Raw genomic sequence first — 27356 nt, 5'->3', positions numbered from 1 at the left:
ATTCTGATTCATAATCTTGGGCTAGTACTTGCTACTGTAATACATCATGTGTTAACTGTAACGCTACTTTATTATACTGTAAATTCTAAATGCTATGGTAACATAGTATTAACTGTAACGCATTCTACTATACTATAACATTGTTATACTGTAAAATATTATATTATACTGAATCATACTGTTTTACACTGTAACATCTAAATACTATACTAACATAGTACTACACTGTAACATTCTGTATTATACTGTAACATCAAAATACTGTAACATAATGTTTTATACTTTAAAATTGAAATACTATATAGTAACATACTCTTACCCTTTAATACTGCTTACTACTGTAATTCATACTATGTTATACTGAAACACACTGTATAATACTGTAATATACTTTGTTATACTGTAACATATAAAACACATAGTAACATAGTAACACACTCTATGATACTATAACATCTATCCAGAGCCTTCTTAAAGGGGAACTTCGTTTTTTTTTCAACCTGGGGTCTGTTTTCATGTCATTTCATACATGTGAGTGATGGAGAAATGAATTTTCGACATAGCTCCAGTATTTAGCCAGGCAGGCAGGCAGCTTAGCAGCTCAGCTAGCAGCTCGGCTAGCGAAAAGCATGGGGCAACTTGCCCCCCCCCCATACTTTTCGCAATTCATTTCTCCATCACTTACATGTATGAAATGACATATGGAAACAGACCCCAGGTTGAAAAAAACTGAAGTTCCCCTTTAAACAGCTAAAATGTGTTCCAATGGGCAGACGAACGACTGTGACTGGGGAGGTTATTATGGGATGTCCTCCAGTGGACCTGCTGTCACTCAGACTGGCCTCAGAGCAGCATCTCTGTCAGAGGAGCTCGTTAAGACCTTCCTGTATCTCCATGTTTTACGGCCGCACCGTTAATCACACCGTTCTGTTCCACTGAGAGACCCAACGGATGGTCCACGGGATAAAAACAGACGTACAGTTACAAAAAAAACCAAAACATTATGTCATAGCGCTGCTCTTGACAAAACACTCTGGGGTGAGCTAGCGGCGAGGACGGGCGGAGAGGAGGCAAAAAATGTGAATAATGGTTGGAAATAATGTCCAGATAGATGGAGCCTGGCCAAATTATGAAATCATGCGCTTCTTCCCCGCTCATTATTTGAAGTCATGCTTGGAAAAACAGGTGTTTCCAATAGTGGGTCGCTGGTCTCTACCCTCCCCCTGCTTCATTTTCTGATGACGGTTCAGATATGATATTTCATGGCCGGAGCTGAGCGGCTGACAGGAAGTGATTGGGGAGAGCCGTTCAGAAGACATGCGTGTAATGGATGCTGATTGGAGCCTGGCTAAACCCCTGGAATCTAACAAGAAGGGGAACTGCGGAATGAGGCCGAACGCTGCGTCTTTTCCAGCCCTTTTTTTCCTTCTTCGTATGATTACGAGGGGATTTCTCCATCTCTTTAAACAGGTGCCATATTCATGTGCAGCTGAGTGCAGTTGGCACCGGAGATTTATCCTCCGTCCTCGTAATAAACAGAACCAGCAGGGAGAGAATTGGTCTTTTTCTTCCACTTTGCTTTATGATGGATTCATTGCGTCAGCGTTGGGAGCCTGTGATGTGGAGCGAAGCAGATGTGTGTTTTATAAGCAGTGTGATTGATAATGGTGGTGTTTGTTGTTACTGTAGCTTTGACCGGCTCCCACAGGTTTTAACAGAATATTTCCAAAAGATAATCAGTAAATAGTGGCGAAACACACAACATCCGGCGTCATTATTTCGTTGATTGCCATCATTTGCTTTGCTTGTACGCAACTTCTGTTTCCGGAGTTTGTGGAGATGCTTTCTGCACGGTGAATTAGCAATGCCAACTCATTTTCTCAATCTCCTGAGTTGGAAAACATAGTACGGTCTTGTTTGTCCACAATAATTGTCCTAAAGTGGCAAGTTTATGTTCAAATGTGATGCTAGCAAAGATGGAAAACACCCAATCTAGGTGCAGGAAATTTACTTTATCCTATTGATTTCATATTTAAAAAAAATCTAAAAGCAAAGCAAATTCTGCAAAAAAAAACAAGACCTCAGCTGTGACCAACAGTCGCATGATGAAAATTCAGGGACTTTTACCAGAGTATATAGTAACCTTTAATGTTTATATTAGCAACCTGCCCATCTTGCCTTTTTATATTTATGTTGTTGTATGTAAGCTGCTGAAGACTTGAATTTCCCTCAGATGATAAAGTCTTTAGATAACAGACATGATTTTTTCTCATTGTTTTGAGTGGGAAAACACAATACAGTGTTGCTTTTCCACAATAATTGTCTTAAAACTGCTAGTGTCCTACTAGTAACGATGGAAAACATCCAATCTTGGTGCAGGAAATAGACTTTATCCTATAGATCCCGTAAAAAGAAAAAAAAAATCAAAATTCTGCAAAAAAAAAAAACCCAAAGGGGCTTTTACCAATAAAAACTTATTTTTTCCATTCTTTAGGGTGATAAAAACACAGTATGGTCCTGTTTCTCCACAATAATTGTCTTTAAAATGGCAAGTTTAGTTTCAACTGTGCTGCTAGCAAAGATGGAAAACATCTAATCTCGATGTGGGATATTTAACCAAATTTACTCGAGGGGGTTAGAAGCAGAGTGGTCTAACCCACAAATAATCTGAACTGAGTTTTCTATAATTTCTATAATATTTTATGGTCTAGAGATAAGTTGCTGAGTGCTCTAACCCACAATCCCAGTGCAGCATTACAGTGGCAATTCAAATGTTGGACCATTCGAAAAAACACAAACTTTGAACCCATTTTTCTCAAAGCTACAGAAAGTGGGTTAGACCACTCTGCTTCCAAACCCTTCACTGTATCCTACAGATCTCCTTTTCAAAAATTAAAAAGAAATTAAGCAAATCCTGCAAAACAACAAAACCTCAGCTTTGACCAACAGTCACAAAAAAATTCAGGGACTCTTACCAATGAAAACTTGTTTTCAACTCAAGAGAATGATAAAAAGGTCTTATTTTGCCAGAATAATGTCTTAAAATGTCAAGTGTACTTTGAAATGTGCTGCTAGCAAAAAGGGAAAACTGGATATTCAATCAAATCACTTTATCCTACTTGATCCTGCAGATCTCATTCAAATTCCCACAAATAAGAGTGTTTGCAGTGATGACATTCTGCCAAAAACAAAACCTGACCTGTGACTCAACATGACGTGATAGAAATTCAAGGACTATTACCAACAAAAACAACGTTTCTCATCCTTTAGAGCAAGAAAACCCAGTGTGGTCCGATTTCACCAGAATAATGTCTTAATATTGAAAGTTTACTTTGAAATGTGCTGCAAGCAAAGATGGAAAACATCCAATCTAGCTGCAAAATAAAACTTCTGCTGTGACCAACAGTCCTGATAAAAATTCAGGGACTTTTTCCCAATAAAAACAGGTTTTCTCATTGTCTTGAGTGATAAAACTCATTGTGGTCTTAGTTTTCCAGAATTAAAACACCCAGATTATTATGAAATGTGCCGCTATCAAAGAGAAAAAAATTATTAAAGTACAGCATGCTTAATCAAACACACTTTGTCCTACTTTACACTGCAGATCTCAAAAACTTCCCAAAATAAAGTGTTTGCTATATTTAGATTCTGTAAAAAGCTGCGATCAACAACCAAATGCCAAAAATTCCAAGACCGTTACCAATAAAATCAACATCTTTTATCATTCTCTTGAGCAAAAAAAAACACATTATGGTCTTATTCTTTCAAAATAATTGTCTTAAAATGGCAGATTTATTTTGAAAAGGGCTACTAGCAAAGAGGGAAAACATCCTATTTAAGGACATATTTTATCATTATTGGACATTTAGTAAATCTCACTTTACCCTGCAGATCTCATTAAAAAATTTCCAAAAATACAGCGCTTACAATGATTAGATTCTACCAAAAAATGAAATTTAGCTGCTATGAATAGCCACGTGACAAAAAAATAAAAATCAGAGACAAACAAAAACATTGTTTATCATTCTCAAGAGTGAGCAAACACATTATGGTCTTATTTAGCAAGAATAACTGCCTAAAAATGGCAGTTTTATTTTGAAATGTGCTGCCAGCAAAGATAGATAAAGACCATTTAAACACACGATATTTTATCAGACTTACTTTAACCTTTAGTTCTCATTTGAAAATGTAGATTGCAATAAGAAGAGTCTGCAAGAAACTACAATTTCTTATTCTCTTGAGTTAAAAATAACAGTATACTTTTATTTCAGAAGAATAATTGTCTTAAAATAGTAAGTTGAAATGCGCTGCCAGTAAAGGGGGGAATAAATCCAATCCACGTACATGAATTAAAACGTTTATTGAGTTTTTATGTGCTTGGCACCTCTATTTACATTTTTTTCAAAATGCCTCCAAAAGAAACAAAAAAGAATTCCTTTGCTATTTCCCTTTTTTTCCACACGTTTTTATAACAGATTGGCCTGTAAAACTGCTATACTGCTCAGCACTTAAATACACACCACAACATACTTTACTCTGTTTTGCTAATTATAACTTTTCACACGACAACTTCTTAAGCTTACGTTATTGATTGCATTCGCCATCTTTTATTTATATTTATATATTTATATATATATGTCTGCTTAAAAACATTAATCCACTCAAAAATAGTGAAGCCGTTCCAGTCTGTGAGGAGAAACCGGTTGATGGAGGCGTGAGGTGAAACCAAAACACTGCATCCAGAGAAACCAGACGTCTGTGGAGCAGCGAGTTTTTCTTTTTTTGTCCAGTTTTCATTCCAGCTAAAACTTCAGCGCGAGAACCACCGAGCTTTTCTACGTGGCACGAGAAGTAAAAAACAACTTCTCGATCACAGTGAAGATTCTTTGGTTGCAGGATGGCGGGAGGTCCTTTGAGTCCCCCCCCTCCAAAAAAATCAGTCACTTCGACGAGGCTTTTGCTGCTATTGCACCGTAATATTCACAATTCCTCCCGAAGCGGAGTTGTCGGCTGCTGTCCCAGCTTCACTGATACAAAGATAAATAGCAGTTTGACTCCCGCGGTGATGCTGTCGAAAGAAAAACATGAGATGATATCCTTTTCCTGGAAGTGTGAAGACGCTGCGTCGACGTGGAGCCTCTTCGGCGGGTCTTCAGCTCCTACACCATGTGCATGGACATCTGAGAGGAGGAGCCGTACTGACGCCCGTCGCAGGCACCGCCGCCGCCCTGCTGGCTGCCGCTGGTGTTGCCGATCATGTGCATCGTGTCCATGCTGCCGTTGGACAGGTACTGGCGCTCGGCGAAGGCCCCGGCGGGGGTGGAGGAGCAGAGCAGGCCACCCTGGGGCTTCTCGGGGCTGGTGGCCAGGCGGGGGGAGGCGGGGAAGTTGTATCCGTACAGGTTGTAGGGGTTGTGCAGGGAGAAGGCGTTGTAGGAGCCCTGCTGCACGTGGTGGTGGCCGCCGCCGAACATGTGGGCAGAGGACGGCGAAGATCCAGAGGAGGAGGACGAGGCGGAGCCGGAGCCGCCACCGGCCTGCATCACGTACTGCAGCTGGGAGGCCGGGAAGGAGCCCAGCTGGCCACCGTACGCTTCCATCTTCCCCCCACTGCCACCGCCGCTTCCCCCGCCGGTCAGCGAGGCGTGGGAGCTGCCCTGCATGCCGGCGGCGATCAAGGAGGAAGTCCTCTGTGGCAGGAAGGATTCGGACGGCTGGGCGGAGGCCACGGCGCCCCCCGCTGCCTGGAGGCGTCCGTAGGAGCCGTCGGCCAATCCGCCGTAGCCCTGCAGGGCAGCCATGTTGCTGCGAGCGCAGGCCGGGTACTCGGACAGGCCCAGGTTACACAGCTGACTCTCCCTGCAGCCCACGTTGAAGGTGTTCGGGGCCAAGTGGAAGGTCGGAGGGGAGCAGGACGGAGACAGGAGGTGGGCGGCACCGGACGGAGAAGGAGTTCCTGTACTGGAGGTGGTGGGAGAAGTTCCTGTGCTGCCGCCTGGAAGACAGAAACACAGAGAAGATGAGTGAAACACAGTCTCTAAGTGTCAGAGGTCATCTTTGTCTGATATTTACATTTTTTTTATGGTCTTAAACATTAATGTGGGAAAAATATTCAAAAAAAAATGAGAATTTGAGAAAGGGGCAAATACTTTTTATGGCACTGTATATACATTTACAAACAACTAGAACCAATTAATTATTTCTCCAATTTTGATGAGATTTCCTCACGTTAAGTTAAAATATTGACAAGAGACATTTTAGTTATCAACTACACAAAACAGCCATATGTAAGGCTAGTTTCCACTGATAGTCCAGCAGCAGACTGGTAAAGCAGGTAGTCGATCACATTATGAATCCACCTGCTGCCAATTTTTCTTCCTCGTTGAGCCACCTGAACTTTCTGAAAATCCTCTCCAGGCTTCACTCTGCTGCACACGACATCATGAACCTCGTTGTAAAATGTACGTCTGGTATGTGCAGATAAATATGGATCCACTTTGGGCTGTGTCTGGTCAACAGAGCCGCCCCTGCATATAAAACATAAATATATATATCTATAAACTCAGCTGGCACAATAACGGCCACGAGTCGGGGGGCCTCTCAGAGTGAAATGATAGCTGTGGGATATCAATCACACACTTCTCCATTAATGAGAAGTTGGCTGGCATTCATGTTGCTGTTGGAGATTTTCATCGGAGGCAGAACTAAATAATCCAGGACTGGCTGGCCGCGGTTCCAATCCTGCACCATATGCCTTCGATAATACCGCTCAGGGAAAGAGAAGAGAAAGAAGGAAGGTGGATGTGCACGAAGGGAAAAAGGGGAGCGATAGCGAGGTGATGTCATGTTTTCCTCAAGGTGCTTGGGTGTCGAGGGAGACGAGCTGATTGCTTGAAGGGGAAGGAGGGCGTCTGGTGGAGTGGAAGGGCAGAAGAGCTGCACATGTAGCCGCCGTGTCCTTACAGGGTGACGCAGGGTTCACTGGCAAGGACTTTAATTAAATCCCAATCACCGCCCGCAGATAACAAACACATGTCGGGGCGTCACGTCATGCTGACCTCCAGGTTCAACCGAGACCGAGTCCGAGTCGCTGGAGCCGGGACAGAGGCAGGGAGGGAGGTGGCCCGGCCGGCGCTCGTGTCGCCGAGCCGTCCAAGAGCCACGGGCTTCGTTTAACGATTTTGTTTTTTTTTATTTTCAATGTGAAAAGTTCAGCAGACGCAGGAGGAGCTGCCAGAGCTGCAGCGCATGGCCAAGCTCAAACCAAGGACGAGCAGCAGCGACACAGTGATACGGAGGGAAAATATGCAGAAACAGAGTTCAGGTCGGGACAGGACAGCAGCGAGGTCACAGTCAGAACAGATCGGAGTTTATTTAGCATTTTATTCTACAGTAACCTGAAAAAAATCACTTCTTATGTCGACAGTTCCATCATACAAACGTGTCCGCTAACACAATGACACCACTGTTCTACAATTATCCAGGTCAAAAGGTGCACAGAGCCTTTATTATGGATTTATTTTTAGCCTTATTGTACTTTCCTCAGTGAGCGATCAGTAAATCCTAGCTCGTCTTTATCTTATCTTAATGGTATCTTCTCTTTTTAAATTCAAATCATGATCTTCTTGTGACCTAAACAGACAGTTTTGGTCCCCAAACTTAACCAAACACTGACTGAAAATGAAGTAAACACAGAATGAAAACACTTTCATCTTAATCATATTTTATTTAATCTAATTGTAACTTTATCTTAATTATATCTTTACCTCAATCTTGATTTCATTTTAATTTTACCTTAAGTTTATCTTTATCTTGTCTTAATTTTATCTTGATCTTAACTGTATCTTAACTTTATCATAGCTTCACCTTAATCTTGATTTAATTTTATCCTTATCTCATCTTTATCTCCATTTTATCTTAATCTAATCTGATCTTAATTTCATTTTAATATTAACAATTTTTTCTTTATCTTCTGTTAAAAATATAAATTAACAAAGTCTTGGTCAGTGACTTGCAGTTTCTCCAAGTCAAAAATTAGTTTGTTTAACAGTCAACCACATCATCTACAAAACATCCAAACAAACAAATGCTGTTAGCGAAGCTCCTTCCATATTTTGTGTATGCTGTCCGTATTTTCTTGTTTTTCCGATTTAAATAAAGACAAACTTATAGTTTCTCCTCTGCAGGTGAGCGATCTGACTACGATTCTACATATTTACTTGCCCACATAAAAGATCCCACAGTAAAACCGAGGAAACTGCGTTAGACGAGGAGGATTTTTCCAAACAGAGATGCTGATCATGGACTCACCCTGCTGTTTCTGCATGTTGGTGAAGTCTTCGAATGTCAGGGTTCTGACTGGAGGCCTCCAGAAAGCGTAAGTCTCCATGATGGCCTCCAGACCGGTCCTGCAGAAACACAAACAGAGGGACTAGAAAACACTGAAAACAGAAAACAGGACAAGAACTCCATGCGTGTCGACCAGATGACGTTTACTGTGGATTTGATTTTATTGTTTCCTTTGTAATCCTAAAAGCATCAGACTCAGTTTGAACATTTTCTGTCCTCAGATCCTGATCAAAGATCCATAGCAGCAAAAAATAACGTCCTCTGGTCTCATTTGTTTCAATTATAATCTCCTTTTTATCTTGCACAATCGAGCTTTTATTCATTTAGTAACTTTCCACCATCCATACTGCAGTCTGACACTTAGATTAGAGGTCGACTGATCAGTTTGGATCCTCAGATATTCAGCATCTTTAGGATTCTTGGTGATAAAAAATTAAAATGTGCTTTGTTTTGCTTTTGTCAGATTTCCAGTAATGTTCTGCTTACAGATCTATGAAAACGTTCTTGTAACGCAACACATTACCAAAAGAAGAACTTTTCTGCAATGTTCTGAAGATGTTTTGGTGATGTTGCTGTTGAGAACGTTCTTCTAAAACGTTCCCACAATGTTACATGGTAAGAAAGGAAGGACATTTTCCTGTCTCCAAAGACACTCCTTTAAAAGAGTGTTTTTGGAGACATTTAGCTCCCAGGATGTTCTTCTTAAAGATAAAGTTCTCTGTAAACGCACTGAAAATGCTGCATACCTTTGTTATCGTGTAATATGAAGGGAACGTTTTATAGAAGAACGTTCTCAACAACAACATCAAAACATCCCCAAAGTGTTGCACTCGAAATGTATGTTACTACACCAAATTACAAGAACATGGAATGAAAAGGTTCTGAGAAGATTCGAGTAATGTTTCAGTCAGAAGTTTTGTTTTAGTTCCCTGGATGTTGTTCTTAAAGGCAGGATAAAGTTATCTAAAGACGCTTAAAAAATGTTCCTGGAATGTTTTCTGAGTGTTGCAATGAGACATTTCCCTATAAAATGTTCCCACAATGCTACATGCAAATAAAGGAAGAACATTTCATTTGTAGAGCATCCTAAGAAAACATTCTGGGAACTAAAGGAAAACTTCCTGCTGAATATTGTAGGCAAAACATTCCACAGAAAAACTGTAAATAAAACTAAATAGAATAAAAAGTCATTTGTTCTAAAAACCATTCTAAGGAAGCTCTACTAATGTTTCAGCTGAAAGGTTTCCTTTAAAGGCAGGGTAAAGTTCTCTAAAAATGTTCTTGCATTGTGAACGTTCTTCCTCTGTAATCATGGAACGTCGTGGTGACGTTTTATAGAAGAACGTTCTCAATACAAGAACATACAGTGAGAATGTTCTTCTATAAAACATCAATACAATGTTCCATTATTACAGAGGAAGAACATAAATAGAGAACTTTATGCTACCTTTACGAAGAACGTCTTCTGGGAATTAAAGTTCTTCAAAGATGCTCTAAAAATGTTCTTAAAATGGTCATATAAAAACATTCTTGTTCTAAAAATGCACTAATGTGTCAGCAGGAAGTTTTCCTTATTTTACAGGATGTTCCTCTTAAAGACATGAAAAAGTTCTCTAAAATGTTCCGAATGTTGCATTGAAAATCTTTTGTTATCAGATAACATTAAGGAGACATTTTATAGAGTAATGTTCTCAACAGCAACATCCACTGAACATCCTCAGAACACTGCAGACAAAATGTTTGTTTTTATAACATATAAACAAAAAATAATGTCTGAAGAAGTTTTAAACTCTTCAGAATTAAACTGTTCTTAAAGATGGGATAAAGGAAGACTTCCCTCAGAAGCGTTACTAGAACTTTTTCAGAACGTTTTTAAAACAAATAACATTCTAGTTGGGTTCTTGCATCACTTTTTGAAGAACTGTCCTGTGAATAAAAGCTGTTTAGTCCTAAAATATGTGCCCGGTGCACTCATGAGACAGTGAATAAGTGGGAAAATATCCTGAAAGATAAACCGAGCTGAAGAACAGGAAGTGATCCTGCGTGTCGCTGAGTTTTACCGTGTTAGCTTCAGACTGAGAAACTGGATTTCTGCTCGGAGGAAACTGGGGCCATTAAAAAGGAGCAGCTTTTTACCGAGCACATAAATCTGAGGCGACGTTTCATCTCGAATCTGCTTCCCGCCTGATTTACTTCCCGTTCGCTGCTGCTGTTGTTTTAGGGCTGCGGCGACTCGTTAGCATAGCACGCTAATCGGCCATCACTGCGCTCATTCATAGCACCGCTCCAACAAATGAGCTGTATCCCTCCGCCGGGACATACAGAGCCGCTCAGCAGACCACATAAAATCCTAGACTTCTATATTAGGAAGGGAAAAAAAGGAGCCGGTGCTTAATTTGAGCATTAGCAGAGCAAGTTTGCCCTTTTCTATTAATTTGGAATTTCCCCCTGAATGTGGATTTAGTTGGTGACGTTCCACAGAAAACAGGTCTCGGTCAGAAAACCCACAGAGAAGAGCCTCCAGTTCTGCAGCAGACTGTTTATGTCGCTCATATCCGACGCTAACAGAACCGTTAAAGGACACGTGGCAGGAAAAACAGAATATGTCACACCTGCTTTTATGTTTGCCTAAGCTTTTATATTTCTGGCTGCACCGAGGCCAATTCAAGAAAGTATTTTTTTTAGTCCAGCAGCTAAAACCTGATTTTTTTATATCAAAATATAGTGTCACACAAGAAATTACAAGAAAACGGTGAATATTACATCATATTTAGTTGATTCATGTAGATTTTCTGATAGTTTTGCTTCTCTCAAAGATGTTTTTTTTGGCTCCTGTAGCATCATTCTAATCACAGCTGGAATAAAAGATGGATTTGTTGTCATGGTAACAAGGGTTTTCTGTTTCTATGCGTGTCTTCTCTATTTCTTTTAGGTGATTGTAGTTTAATTTTGAGCAATTTTGTGCACAAAATGACTATTTCTTCTGATTTATCTGTGCAGTGGACCTACAGCACATGATTTGTTAGCTGTCCACTACTAACAATTTTGGTAATTGAAGGTATTTTTGAGAAAAAAATTTACCAAATTCATCAATTCCAGCTTTCAATCTGTTACCCCATTTTTTAGTAATGTTGCTAACAGACAGATTCACATACGTTCATTGGCAGAGTAATAAAAGATGGATTTGTTGTCATGGTAACAAGGCTTTTCCAGTTTATTGTGATTTCAGTCTGCTTCTCTGTGCTCAGCTTTCTGTGTTTTCCATTTCTTCTTGATGCTTTTCCAATCCAAGTCAGCAGATCCAATGTTCAAACCTGATAAAGTAGCCAAATATATTATATGCATGCAATAAAACTGTGAATAATTACTAATTACTATTTATCTGTGCAGTGGAGTTGCAACTAATATTTAAATAATTCAAAAATAACTAATTAATAATTTTGTTTTTAAGTTAAAAAACAGCCAAAATTCATTGATTCCAGCTTCTCGATACAAACCATTTTCAGGTACTTTCTTTTCTACTACAGGAAAGTTAAATCGACATTTTTCACCACTTTTCTGACATTTTACAGATCAAATAACTAAAATAAAACTCACTTTATGTGCACAGGACCCAGTCACAAACCAAACTAGCCTTTAATAACCCACCTAGCTGCACAAATTCACACTAATTCCACCATTAGCCTCAATTTAAGTCTTTCACTTCTTCTATATTTCCTTTTTTTTAACAATAGTTTCATATTTTCCTTGTAATCCTCCTACTTTGTACATCTTGACGATTATATTACCTTTAAAAAAATGTAAATAAAACATAATTATCATCCAAATAAATCAAGAAGTCGAGCGTTTTCTGCAACAGTGCTCGTACATATGAGCTGGAATGTGATTTAAACGGACATATGGAGGTTTTTGTTGATTGAAAAACAAGATCAGAGGCCCATAGGAGGTTGTAAATTAAGAAATCCAGCGTCTACAGTTACTTATTGCATTCAGCAAACGGCTAAATCCAGAGTAACCTACAGCATGCGACCGATTAAACTCCTAAATCACCATAATTATGCCAAAAACAGCGGCGTGGAGGTCGAAGGTCGAAGCTGCAGCTCGCTAACAATATTCATGACGAGCACGGAGGAGCTCAGAGTGAGTCAGAGAAGGGTTTTGAAGGCTACAGAAGCAGCTTTCCATCTGAACGCAAAGAAAAACGAAGCCCAGGAGGAGCATCGAGCCGTACGTGAGGATAAATTCATTTTTTCTGTGCCTCGGCGGCCGAACATCTCTTTCCCTCCCGTTATCTTTTCATCTGTAGCTTTTCTGCAATGAAACTCCAACGCCGGTTCGTAAATCAAACGGCCTATTGTTTGAAAAATGAAAAAAGATGTCTCAAATATCTGTGTGCCAATAATGCGGACCAGATGATGGAGGCCGCTTTCATGTTCGGAGGCGTCTGGCGGTTCAAGCTCCCCCCTTCTCCCGCTTCCTCCTCCACTCCGCTAATGTTATACATGATAATTCAGAGAGAAGAGAGAGGAGAAAGGCAGACAGAGGGGAAGAAAGTGACGAGGAAAACAAGACGTCAACGTTAGAGCTTCAGTTTAGTGCAGAATCAGACATGTTTAACACGATTATTAGCCTGCGATGACTAGTCCAAGCACAATAATTACTGTTCCTCAGGCTTATTTTATTATAGATTCCCAAGTGGAGGTTTCTGGGTCAGCCAAAAAAGTCCAAAAATGTGCCTCAAAAATGTAAAAATATGAATGAAATGTTGGAAAAAATCTCCACAAATACAAAGAACATTGCAAGTGAAACGTTTTACATGACTGAAAATGAAATAAATGTCTGAAAAATTCATAAAAATATTTTCAAAATGTTGAAAAAAAAAAAATTTCTAAGATTTCCACAGCAGGAGATAAAATAAACACACTTATTAGTATGCGTTGGGTTTATTCCATTATAGATTCTAAGCTGAGGCTCAAGTGGTGACTTCTGGAGGGAAAAAAAGTCAAAATATGTCCAAAAATATGTCCCAAAATACATAAATATGAATGAAATGTCAGAAAAATCTTCACAAATTCAAAAAATTTGCAAGTAAATCTTGTTAAAATCTCAAAAATTAATTTAAATGTCTAAAAATGATTAATAAAATGATTTTAAAAGTCATAAAAATATTTTGAAATTGTTGAAACAAAAAGCTAAAATTGTAAAACTGCCAGAGTAGGAAAAAGCACACTTAGTATTAATTATTATTAATATTCCTCAGAATTATGACATGATTCTGTGGATGTAACTCCCTTAGAAATTATACATCAACACATGCGGCTCGATCGGGAATAGTGTGCTGTGAGTTTTAGTAGCGATTCTTCGTACAATTTTTACGAAATTCATCTTTATTTAATTTTCACTGCACAACCTACAACATAAATATATGTTGTAGGTTTGTATATATTAGTGTGTCTCTTTATACTTATATTGTCTTTTATGAAAGTGTTTTATATTGTCTTATGGCTGAAACCAGGGGCCAGGGTCCAATTTCGTATTGTTTCATGTGCAAATGTGGAATGATACGACAATAAAGAACCTTTTGACCTTTGACCTTAAAAATGCGTTAAAAATCCCCATTGAAATGAATGAGAAGTCGGGTGGACAACCTTTTATCTTTTCTGTTTTTTCTGCAGCTGCAGTTGAAATTATTATTTTTTTTTATATTTTTTTGGTGAAAATCCTGAATGCTCCTTCAGTTAGAGTTCACGATGTTACACAGGAAACATGGTGGCTTTTCAAAATGAAGTTTACTCACATAAGTTGTCCTTTATGTATATTTATAGCCGGACATAACTGCAGCTTTGAGAAAACCTAAATAAATTATATATCAAAACATGCGGCTTGTCAGTGGTGTGCTATGAATTTTTGCAGCGATTCGTCGTACATTTTTTACGAAATTCGTAAAAAAAAAGCACTAAAATCCCCATTGAAATGAATGGGAACTTGGCCCAATCCCATCCATCTTTGAAATCATGTGTCTCAGAATTATTTTACAGTAGAAACTTCATTTGAAATTCTAACGGCTCACAAGGCTTTGAATATTACTCCTCTACAACCAAATATTTATATCTTTTCTGGTTTGTTGTTAAAGCATTAAAGCTCACTTAGTGTATTCCTTCGGTTTATTCCCACAGATTCTTCCGCCGTGTATCTCGTACTGCAGCTTTCAGAAAACCCATGTAAATTATATATCAAAACATGCAGCTCAATTGGGAACAGTATGCTATGAATTTTTGGTGTGATTCATCGTACAGTTTTTATGAAATTCGTAAAAGAAAAAAATTAAAAATCCCAATTAAAATGAAATGGACGTTGACTGGACAACTGCCAACAACATCAATATTTGGAACCCTGTATCTCGGGAATAATTTACAGTAGAAACTAAATTCAAAGTGTAAACAGCTCACAAGGCTTTAATTATTATTGATCCAAATCCATGTTTTGTTATCTTTTACAGTTTTTACGCAGTCGCAGTTTAAGTTTGGTGAATTTTCCTTCAGTTACGGTGGGTGATGTCACACAGGAACTACGCCGGCATGTCAAAATAAAACGCACATACATAAATTATATCTTATGTGTAATTACAGCAGACATTTTCTGGTGTGATTTATGATTCTGCCGCCAATAGGAGGCCTGTCAGTGACAAGAGAGCTGAGAAAAGCACCACAGCAAAGACGATGACAATATCTGCCCCTTAATGTATGTTGTGTGGTTTTGGTGTCACAAAGAATCCTGTTTCAGTTTCACGCTACACGGTTCCACTGTGGATTCTTTTTAAACCAGTTCAGACAGTGTTAATAACCCTGTGAGCACTGAGATGGTGACTCACAGGTCAGAAGATGTCTAGACGTCTAGCTGAAAGTGGGCTAAACGGGGCTACATGCAGCCATTGTTCTGGTTTTTACGACTGCATTTCAGGCTGAAGCAGGTCCTGAGTACGTGTTGAAATTTTTATGGTTTTATGCAACCAAATGTCTCAAAAATAGAACTTTTGAGCCATAAAAAGGGGGATATGGAGCTCTCACTGTAGATGAACCCAGATTCAGATGGTAATTTAGAATAAAAATGGAGGATTTTAAGGTCACAAACTTTAAAAACTGCTCCAGGATGGCTCCTAATGCTGGTTAAAGATGGCTGATAATGGAAAAAGAAGAAGAACTGGAGACTTCAGGCAGGTATATTCACCCAAAAAAGGGAAAAACTGCACCTTTGCTGCAGTAATGTGAGTGTGAGGTGACCATCTGTGCAGGACTTTGTTTCTGTTTCCAGCTATCTTTCACATTTTTGCACATTTTCACTTTGAGACGACGCTAAAGAGGTTAGTCTGTGCTGCAGATCTGAAGATCACATTCTGAGTAATTTCAAACATGTTTATCGTTCATTTGAGTCAATTTTGAGTCCAAATTCCTCCAGATGGAAATAACAATACATTTTGGACTTATTTTTAGATATTTTTGCAATAATTTGGGGTCATGTTGGACACATTATGGCTAATTTTGGACTAATTTGCTTAATTTTTTTTTGTCTTTCTGGGCACAGTTTTAGTTATTTTGAAGTTATTTTCATTATTTCAGGATCACTGAGTCATTTTGGAGTAAATTTGTGTAATTTCTGACAAGATTTATGTCATTTTGGACACATTTTGAGTGATTTCGGACACATTTCTGGTTAATTTTAAATAATTTTGAGTCAATTTTGAGTCCAAATTCCTCTGGATGGAACTGACAATTCTGCCCATATTGTTTCTTGACACTTTTTGTTTTGGACACTTTTGGAGTCATTTTAGACTAAATTGTTTAATTTTGGACCCAATATATGTCTTTGTGGACACCTTTTTAGTTATTTTGAAGTAATGTTGATCATTTTAGAATCATTCTGAGTCATTTTTGTAATTTCTGACCAGATTTATGTAATTTTGGACACATTTTGAGGGATTTTGGACTTTATTTTTGTAATTTTTGCAGTCATTTTGAGCCATTTTTGACATTTTCATAAGATACATTAATCCTAGAGCAGGGTAAATTCATTACAGAAGCAAGGGAGACAGTGCAAATATTTAGGAAATATCAGAGGAAAAGTAACAAATAAACCAAAAATATACATTAATACTTGTTGACATTGTCCAATAAAGTCCTTTGGATGGAAAGAAAAACCAGTATTTTGCTTATTTTGAGCACAGTTTGAGTCATTTTAGATCATTTTAAAGCATTTTTGGATAAGCTTTAGTCATTTTGGACTAAGTTGTGCCATTTTTGTGTAATTGTGGACACTTTTGGAGTCATTTTGGACTAGCTTATTTAATTTTTTACAAGATGTACATCTATGTGGACATGTGTAGTTATTTTGAAGTCATTTTGGAATAATTTTAGAGTCATTTTGTGTATTTTCTAACAAGATTTATGTCATTTGGGACATATTTTGAGTGATTTTGGACATGTTTCTGGTTAATTTGAAATCATTTTGAGTCAACTTTGAGTCCAAATTCCTCTGGACGGAAAAACTGCACTTCTGCTGCAGTAATCTGAGCGTCATGTGTCCATCTGTGCAGGACTTTGGCGCTAAACTTCATTTCCATTTCCAGCATTCTTGCACATTTTTGCACATTTTGACTTTGAGACGACGCTAAAGAGATCTGAAGCGTTCCTCTTGGCAACAGACGGAGACAAAAGCGTGTTTTTTATGTGCAGCAGCATGTGCGTGACCTCCGGAGGATTATTTCCATCTTAAAGGTCACACAGTAAAGAGCAGCGGGCCGGTGTAGCGGTTAGCGGTTAGCAGCTAGCAGCACCGTCGCCTCGGAGCAGGAAGTTTCTCACTTTTCTCTGGCTGCTCTGGTTTCTTCCCACCGGCCAAAAATATGCAGGTTATATTAAGTAGAGGACGCTAGATTTCTTCCAGAATTCATTATCAGAGCATATTATCCCACAAATATGAGCCAGCAGGGGTTTTCTCCAGCTTCTCGAAAGCTATTCTGATCACTAAAACCAGAAAATAACTTCAAAAATGTTGATTTAACTCTTGCAGGCACTGGAATAAGGTGTGATATTTCTGTTTTACGTGCAGTATTTTAATTTCATGCGCGAAACTCTAATTTAATGTGCAACATTTCATGATTGTGTGATATGACTTTACTGCTTCAGCATCACTGTCAGAGTTTATTCTTACTTTTTAATTCTAGTCTTATTTTAGCTTATCTATTGCTTTTTTATAGTAATGCATCATGCTAATATCTTAATGTTTTTCTTCTAAGATCTGCAGTTTTTCCTGCATATGTTGTGGAATTTAGTTTTCTGAGTAAAATCTAACAAAAGAAGTTCCTTCAGGATCAATGAAGTTTTATCTCAACTTATTAAAAATAGATTTGTAACCAATAAAACAATCATTTCAATTCTTATTTTGCCTTCATTCAGAATGTCCTTTTCAGCGTTTCAGTGAAGACCAGATGCTGCAGTTTGTTTTACCATCTACCCACCAACAAACATATTAAAATAATACTTTTAGCAATGCTTTGTCCATATTTTCAGTTATATTTGTTGTATTTTGTCTGTATTTTCTTGTCTTTCCAATTAAAAAAAGACAAATACTTGTGTGGTGAAGTAACTCATCCCACATATTTTGACTTTTAGGCTTGTAAAAAGTATTTTTTGCCTTTCATTATTCTGCTCTAATACCACATTTATTTATCTTGTCTTCGTGGTAAATGTTGGTATACTTGAAACCAAACCGTGATCCTTCCCCTGAATCTAAACTAAACCAAACACAAAACAGTAAATGAAACCCAAAGCGAGACTCAAATCAAAGATTGGAGACTCTCCAGTCTTCCACTAAACCCTCCATCAGTTTGTTCCTCGTTGCAAACTGGAGCTCCGTCGCCTTTAAACGAGGCGATGACGCCTCTGAAGGCGGAGCAGAAAGTCTCCAGTGACTCATAAACGGTAACGATATCCCACCCTAAGTTAATGGCCGATAGCGTCTGAACTCTGACAGGAAATGTGTTGGATTAGAATCGCTGACTCCATCTTTAAGGTCTTTAAGAGTGTGTCAGCTTGGACAGACCTCGAAATGCTTCTACACCCTCATTTCTACCTCCATAGTTTGTAACCTCTATAGGTGCAAATCTGACACAAGGTACCAACATTTTCCAGGTAAAAACATCAAATAGACCACAAAAATGTTTTTTTGCTGTTTAACTGACAGGTAAAGCTGCATGAAGCTTAAAACCACAAACCTGTTTCTGCCTGAATCCCTGAATCCTTTAGCGAACGGGTTGCGGTCGATCTTTAGTCTGGTGATCTGCAGAAAAGAAGGAGAGATTGTTTAATTATTGCACCTTAAAATGAACTGTTCAACTTAACACATCCACAGTCTGCAAATTCCTGCACACTCAGAGCTTTTTTTTTCACTTTTTTATGACTTACAAGCGCTTATGTTTGCTTCACTTGCTGCTTATGTGACTTAAATATTAATCTGCATGTTAGTTTTTACTGTTATGTACGAAAACAAGTCAAATTCCTGCACACTGAGAGCTTTTTGCTCATTTTTTTATGACTTAGGAGTGCTTTTATTTGTCTTACTCGCTGCTTATGTGACTTGTTTATTAATCTGCATGTTAGTTTTTACTGTTATGCATAAAAAAACTAAAATTCCTGGTGTGTGAAAACCCACTTGGCGATAAAACTGGTTCTGATTCATTTCCCATAAATGTTAGATTAGTCATTTTGGAAACATTTTTAGTTAATTTGAAATAATTTCAAGTCAACTCTTTCCTCTGGAAGGAAATAATGATATTGCACATATTGTTTCTTGACAAACTTGGACGCATTTGGAGTCATTCTGGACTCATGTTTAGGCATTTTGCAAAGATTTTGAGTGGAAAAATAAAAAATAAACCAAAAATATACATAAATACTAGCTGAGATTGTCCAATAAAATCCTCTGGATGAAAAAATAACTACATTTTGCATTATTTTGGACACATTTTCAGTCATTTCAGGCACATTTTAAGCATTTTTGGACTAATTTGTGTCATTATTATGTCATTTTGAATAAGCACTGGAGTCATTTTGGACAAATTTTGGGTGATTTTTGACAAGATTTGTGTCATTTTGGACACATTTTTAGTTATTTTGGAGTCATTTTAATCATTTAAAAATAATTTTCAGTCATTTGTGCAATTTCTGACAAGATTTATGTCATTTTGGACACATTTTGAATGATTTTGTACATATTTCTAGTTATTTGAAATCACTTTGAGTCCATTTAGAGTCCAAATTCCTCTGAATGGAAATAGCATTATTGCACATATTGTTTTTGGACACATTTTGTATTATTTTAGACACATTTTGAGTCATTTTAGATGCATTTTAAGCATTTTTCGAAAATCTTTAGTAATTTTGGACTAATTTGTGTCATTTTTTTACCACATTTGTGTCATTTTGAACACTTTTGAAGTCATTTAAAGCAGTAGAATAATAAATAAACCAAAATTATACCTAAGCAGTAGCTTAGATTGTCCAAATGTATCTGCATGTGGAAATAATAATATTGCACAGATTATTTGAGTAGAAATACTGATATAGAAGTATTAATGCTGCACAGATTATAGAAAAATAGATTTTTTTTTAAATGCACCAAATATTCAGAATTGACAGCTGATGTTGCACCAGTGTGGTTTCCTGTGATGAATGCAGTCTTTCTGTATTTAGTTTGATTTGTTTTAGTTTTTACTGCATGGATATGTACGTATAGCGTCAGAAGAGACGGATCTTTTCCCAGATTTGTTTCTTGTTTTTGCAGGAAAAGTTGCAAAGATTCAAACAATGCACAGTTTCCTGGTTTTCCTGGTTTCCCTGGGTACCTGCTGGTTCTGGTAGGCGGTGACGGTGGTGAAGACGGTCTCGGGGAAGCTGAAGGTTTTGACTCCCTCTCCGCTCGGCACCGGTTTGTTTGGAGACAGTTCGCTGCTGAAGTCCTTCCTGATGACGTGAACTCGAGGCTGGTACTTGTGCATCGAGTGCAGGATGATCTGTGAACGTAGGGAGGAAAAAAAAACGTGCAGTCAGTGTTTCATTTTCTTTATTTGCAGTTAAAGAGTTTTGTCTGCAAACAGTTCCTCCACAGCAACAATTAGCTGCTCTGATTTGAGCTCCGTGACACGAAGCGGAAACGTTGGCTGCGGGATTATTTCTCAGCAGAGGCGTCAGACGGCGTCGGCCCCACAAACTGGCCTCGGGGCCTCGGTCTGCTCCTGATTAAGGAGAGGGTGAGAAAACCTCCCCAGAGCCAAACACCTCCTCCCAGCTCTGCTCCAACAGAGGGGGTCATTTCCCAGCAGGCCGCGGGGGGCCAAACACCTCCCATTATCAAAACCATCGGCTCACAATCTGCTCTGCTCTGAAGACGTCGTCCCCACGTGCTGCTGGGGACTTCCTGTCTGCAAGCCCCGCCCACACGCCACCTGTCAATCAGGCGGCTTTTTAACTGCTTTAACAGAGAAAACAAACTGAAAAGTTGTCTTTTTAAAACAACTATCACCTCCAGTAGAAGTCGCTCTATCTGCACGTGCATTTTTCCTGCACTGATGTTTCCCCTTTGCTGCTGTAATGATGCTAAGTCTTACTGTACTGTATCAAAAAATGTTTAAAACGACTCAATCTTTGTCCAAAAATGCTGCAAAATCGGTACAAAACGGCTCAAAATGTGTCCTGGAAGCATCTGTGCAAAATAAACGAACAAAAAGAAAAAGCTAATTAGCTGTTAGCTGCTACTTTTAATCCAGAATCAGAAAGCTTTATCATCTTGTATCAAGCACAACACCTGAATAACACGACACATGCATAAATACACTCCTTCACACACCTGCACTAGCATTCAATAAAAAATAAAGTCAGCGGCACAATAAGAACCCAGCAGGAAGCAGATTAAACAGACGTAACTGTGGGCTGGTCCTGAAAGAAGTGAAGTTTAAATATCATTTGTGATTTGCTTTATTCTTTCAACATCCTTTTCCATCATCATTTTATTGTGAAAGAGAGCAGGAAGTACAGCTATTGAAGGTTTAACCATTGCAAGTGTTGTTGTTTTTTGCTATTTTGGAATGATACCATAAGCCTGCATCTTTAAATCAACAAAGGGGAAACATTCAAGAAATATCAGTAGAAAAATCTAAATTAAAAAAACCCAACATATACATTAGTACTAGTTGAGATTTTCCAATAAAGTCCTTTGGAAGGAAAAAACAACATTTCACATTATTTTGGACACATTTTTGAGCCATTTTAGGTCAATTTCTAAGCATTTTTGGACAGGTTTTAGTCATTTTGGACTGATTTGTGTCATTTTTGACAAGATTTGTGTCATTTTGGACAATTTTTGAAAGAATTTTAGAAGTATTTTGGAGTCATTTGTGTAATTTCTGACAAGATTTATGTCATTTTGGACAAATTTTGAGTGATTTCTGACATATTCTTTGTTCATTTGAAATCATTTTGAGGCAACTTTGAGTCCAAATTCCTCTGGATGGAAATAACAACATTGCACATACTGTTTCTTTAAAAATAAATTATTTTGGACACATTTTGGACTCCTTTTTTATTTAGATTTGTCTATTTTGCAACAATTTTGAGTCATTTTGGACATTTTCATTTGATGCATTAAGTAAATTCATGACAGCTGCAAAGGGGAGTGTGCAAAAATTTCAGAAATGTCAGTGGAAAAGTAAAAAATAAACCATAAATATACATAAATAGTAGCTGAGATTGCCCAATAAAGACCTCTGGATGTAAGAAAACAATATTTTGCACAATTTTGGACACATTTGGAGTCATTTTAGGCACATTTGGAGCATTTTTGGACGAGCTTAAGTCATTTTTGACCACATTTGAAGTCATTTTGGGAAGTAGAATGACAACAAATAAACCAAAATTATACCTAAACACGAGCTCAGATTGTCCACATTTGTCTGCATGTGGAAATAATATTGCACAGATTCTTTATGAGTAGAAATACTGATAGAGAAGTATTAATGCTGCACAGATTCTTGTATATAAAATATTCATAATTCACAGCTGATATTGCACCACTGTAGCTACCTGAATGCAGCATTTCTCCATTTAGTCTGATTTATTTTAGCTTAGCAGTACAGATGTGAGCAGCATTCTAGTTTTCAACCTGTCAGAGCTTATAGTGTTTGTCTTTGCAGGTGTGCACATTTCTGCTCTACACTTTAATTTCTATTTTCTTTGTACAATCCTTCTGGTTTTCACACACAGACACATTTTTTGTCGTGCATTTCTCTGACTATGTTTTCTTTGCTGCAGATTCTTTCAGAAGTGGGCTTTTTCTGCGTATCCTGTGATTTTTGGCTGGTGTTAAAAACAGATTTGCAGCTCGAACTGCAGATGAACAGTTTGTGTTTCCTCACAGAATTAAATCCATTCTGTACAAATGACACCAAAAAAAACAGCCAAACATCTTGAAACAGCTTCAGACATGTTTTCTAGAGTTGCAGAAAGTGGAAATTTTTCTTTTAAAAGTGGAAAATGATGTTAGAAATACTGTTTAAAAAATTAATTTATGCCATGCAAGCACATTTCTGTAGAGTTTTCCTTCCAGTCTGTCAGATTGTTTGTGCTTTGCTGTAGATTCTTTCATAAGTGGAAACTTTCTGCGCATCTTGTGTTGATAATGGTGTTAAAAACAGCGTCTAAAGTGCAGATTTGCAGCACTGTATTGTCTCACAGAATGAAATTTTCTCCGTAGAAATGACACAAAACAGCAGTTGTAGATCCTGGAGCTGCTCTAAACATGAGTTTTGTACGTTTTCCTTGTTGCAGATTCTTTTGTAGGTGGAAACATTTCTTTTAAAAGTGGGAAATGATGGTAAACAACCTTTTAGTTATGACAGATGAACACATTTTTTGTAGTGTTTTCCTTGGAATCTGTCAGATTGTTGTCTGCTGTTGCAGATTCTTTCATAAGTGGAAATTTTCTGCATATCTTGTGTCGATAACGGTGTCAAAAAAAGCGTCTAAAGTGCAGATTTGCAGCTTTTTCTGGCAGAGTTTGTGTTGCATCACAGGATAAAGTTGCGTCAGTAGAAATGACACCAAACAACAATCAGAGAGGCTCAAACCGCTCTAAACACGATGATTTGGATGTTTTCCTTGTTGTAGATTCTTTGTACGTGGATTTTTTTCTTTTTAAAAGTGGAAAATGATGTTAAAACTGTAAGAAAAAACTTTAGGTTATGAAATATAAGCACATTTTTGTAGAGTTTTCCTTCTAATCAGTCAGATTGATTGTGCTTTACTGTAGATTCTTTCATAAGTGGAAATTTTTTGCACATCTTGTGTCGATAACCGCGTTAAACACAGTGTCTAAAGTGCAGATTTGCAGCTCTTTCTGGCAGAAGAACAGTTTGTGTTGCTTCACAGAATAAAATCCTCTGTAGAAATGACAGAACAACAGTCGCAGAGGCTCAACCTGCTCTAAACATGACGATTAGCATTTTTTCTTTGCCACAGATTCTTTTGTAGTTGGAAATTTTTCTTTTTTAAGTGGAAAATGATGGTAAACAACTTTTAAGTTGTAATATGAACATACATATTTGTAGAGTTTTCCTTGAAATCTGTCAGATTGTTTGTCCTTGTTGCAGATGTTTTCATAAGTGGAACTTTTTTGCATATCTTGTGATGACAGCGGTGTTAAAAACAGCGTGTAAAGTGCAGATTTGCAGCTTTTTCTGGCAGAACAACAGTCTGTGTTGCCTCAAGATGAAATTATCTCCGTAGAAATGACGCCAAACAACAGTTATAGATCCTGAAACTGCTCTAAACATGATGATTTGTAGTTTTTCTATGTTGAAAATTGCTTTGTAAGTGGAATTTTATCTTTCAAAAGTGGAAAATGATGGTAAACAACCTTTTAGTTGTGATATAAACACACATATTTGTAGAATTTTCCTTGAAATCTGTCAGATTGTTTGTCCTTTGTTGCAGATGTTTTCATAAGTGGAACTTTTTTGCATATCTTGTGATGACAGCGGTGTTAAAAACAGCGTGTAAAGTGCAGATTTTCAGCTTTTTCTGGCGGAACGACGGCTCGGCGGTGTCACTGCTCCGGGTCACGAGGAGTCTCGGTCGCTCCGGTGGAGTCGAGGCGGATCAACGGATGGACGACAAACGGCTCAGGGAGCAGCCAGAGGACATCAGCTGACACTTGTTCACGCTCAAATACGATTAGCTTAATAAGTGATGTTTTCATTTCCAGGCGAGGTAATGACGCCTTCCACAAATCATCTGGATGTCCACAGCAGACACATGCACGCAGCAGATGTCTCAAATCCCATTAAAGCTTGTTTTCCAAAGCACATTTGGCCTGAATTTGCTTTCAAACGCGGTTAAGAAACGCTTTAATAAGCGTGAAAAATTAGTAATCAAAGCGGTGAATTAGGCTGGACTCCTGAACGGACATGCTGTCGTGGTTAGGAGCAGGTCACCAGAACGACGGCTCTTCAAAGCATCGATACGTGACGACGCGATGCTTCGTTAGCAGCACAGAACAAAAGAGGAGCAACTAAAGGATCTTTTCTGGCTCGTCTCCGCCCGTCTCGCAGCTTTTATTGGCTTTTCCCAGAGAGCAGAGAGGCGAGAGGCGAGAGTGACAGCGTGAGGCGGATCTGAAGCCACGAGGCCCGAAGGGGAACGTTCAGAGGCGAGACTTTGCAGAGCTGCAGCTGAGATGACACCAAACAGCTCTGGAGAGGCTCAGGCTGGCCCAACACCACGCTGTGTGCACTTTTACTGGAAAGCTCTCTGATTGGTCTTCCTTTTGTTGCAGATTCTTTAATAAGTGGAACTTTTTGGCATAAAAAACAGCATCTAAAGTTCAGATTTGTATAATTGCAGAAAAAACAGTTTGTATTGCATCAGAATAAAACGATCTCTGTGGAAGTGAAACCAAACAACACCTGGAGATCCTGAAAGTGTGACAAACATAACACCAAACAGAACCTCTAGAGGCCCAAACTGCTCAAAACATGTTTTCTAGAGTTTTACTTGAAATCTGCTACAGATTTTTGTAATAAGTAGAACTTTTTTTGCATCAAAACAGTGAGAAATGTTAAAAAAAAAACTTAATTATGACATGTAAACACATTTTTGTAGTTTTCTTTGAAATCTGTCATTGTTTTTCCTGTGTTGCAGACCTTTTAACAGGCAGAACTTTTTTGTGCATCTTGTGACTTTTTGACATCATAACTGTTAAAAACTGTGTCTGAAGTGTAGATTTGTAGCTTAAATTGCAGAAAAACAGTTTGTGTTGCCTCAGAATAAAATCCTCTGCAGAAATGACATCAAACAACAGTCAAAGAGGCTCAACCTGCTTCAAACATGACGTTTTGGAGATTATTCCTTGGCTTTTTTCCAATTGTCTTACCGCTGTTTCAGATTTTGTGGAACTTTTTGCAGATCTTGTGCTTTCTGTCAGATGATGACAGCATGAAAACAGCATCTAACGTGCACATTTGCAGCTCGAATCACAGAAAAACAGCTGGTGCTCGCTCACAAAACAAAATCCTCAAGTTAGAGGATGAAACTGCTCCAGACATGATGTTTGTAGAGTTTTCCTTAAAATCTGTCTCATTGTGCTTCCTTTTTTGCAGATAAGTGGAAGTTTTATTGCATATTTTGTGATTATATTGACACAATAACAGTGTCTAAAGTGCACTTTGGTGCAGATTTTTTTAATAAGTAGAACTTTTTTTGCGTACCCTCTGGTTATTGCCAGACAATAATAGAGTTAAAACAGTGTCTAAAGTTCAGATTTGCAGCTCAAATCGTTGAAAAACAGTTTGTGCAGAGAGGATTTAATTTTGTGAACTCGCACCAATGACACCAAACAACACTTGAAGAGGCTCAGTCTGCTCCAAACATGACGTTTTGTAGAGTTTTACTTAAAATCTGTCTGATTGTCTTTGCTTTGTTGCAGATTCTTAAGTAAGTCAAACTTTTTTCTTTAAAAAAAACAGCAAAAAGTGGGAAATTATGTTAAAAAAAACTTTTTGTTCTGACATATAAACATATTTTTGCAGCATTTTCCTTGAAATCTCTGATTGTTTTCCAGCTGTTGCAGATTTAAGCTTAAGTGGAGTTTTTCACCTTGTCTTGTGATATTTGTCGATAACGTAAAAAACAATGTCTAAAGATTTTGCAGCTTGAATCGTAGAAAAACTGTTTGCATTTCCTCACCGAAAAACAAAATCCTCTGCACAAATTGTAATTGTGGTAAGTGAACATTTAACACACAAAACAGTTAATGTGATCAGAAACTATCTCACAGAATAATTCACTAGATATTAAATTATTGTTAAAATTACAAAATAAAAGCATCAGGTCATGTTATTTCTGAGTAAAAGATCTGAATACTTTTAGGAGCAATTTTGCTTAGTTTTAATGAACTTTAAGATATTTAATTGTACTTTAACTCACATTTTTAACCTCTCAGCTAAATAAAAACACTTCTAGAGCAGTTTTTTTTCCAGTTTTTCTCTGTTTAATGTATAAATAAATGATCCTATAGAGTTTAAATGCAGTAGTTTTTTAAAGAAAAAAAAATCCCAGAGGAAATTGTTATTGTCAGATACTGCTCAGAAAAACACAGCAATGAAAGCCAAGCAAATAAGCAAATGAAATGCTACAAGCCTGTTTTATGAGCGATAATGTGTTTTGAATGTAAATTTAAATAATTTCCAAGTTATATATAGTAGAAAATATCTCAAAGTTCATGCACATCCCGCTTCTGCCTGCTTTATTTTATTTATTTTAGATTTTTTTCTCCCAAGCAGGGATTAAATATATGATCATCTGCTCTGACGAGTGCTTTTGTGATTTTTTTTAACTAGTAAAACTGCATTTCTTGCCTCATTTATCCAAAATAATGGGAGTTTAATGTGCAATTAACAGCTT

The 27356-nt window shown here is 37.8% G+C and overlaps 1 protein-coding gene across 1 annotated transcript in view; it reads right to left on the bottom strand.

Moving 5' to 3' along the window:
- Positions 1 to 4341: 4341 nt before the first annotated feature.
- tbx15 (T-box transcription factor 15) overlaps positions 4342 to 27356 on the bottom strand; it is a 51216-nt gene continuing 28201 nt past the window's right edge. The window contains exons 5-8 of the mRNA XM_022217804.2: positions 20249 to 20416; positions 18620 to 18684; positions 8311 to 8408; positions 4342 to 5995 (exon numbers count right to left, since the gene is read on the bottom strand). Coding sequence (XP_022073496.1) covers positions 5160 to 5995; positions 8311 to 8408; positions 18620 to 18684; positions 20249 to 20416 — 1167 coding nt within the window. The 3' untranslated portion in view covers positions 4342 to 5159. The remainder of the gene's footprint in view (positions 5996 to 8310; positions 8409 to 18619; positions 18685 to 20248; positions 20417 to 27356) is intronic.

This window comes from Acanthochromis polyacanthus, chromosome 14, assembly GCF_021347895.1.
Source record: "Acanthochromis polyacanthus isolate Apoly-LR-REF ecotype Palm Island chromosome 14, KAUST_Apoly_ChrSc, whole genome shotgun sequence".
NCBI lineage: Eukaryota > Metazoa > Chordata > Actinopteri > Pomacentridae > Acanthochromis > Acanthochromis polyacanthus.
This window is presented reverse-complemented; position numbering and strand designations above follow the sequence as displayed.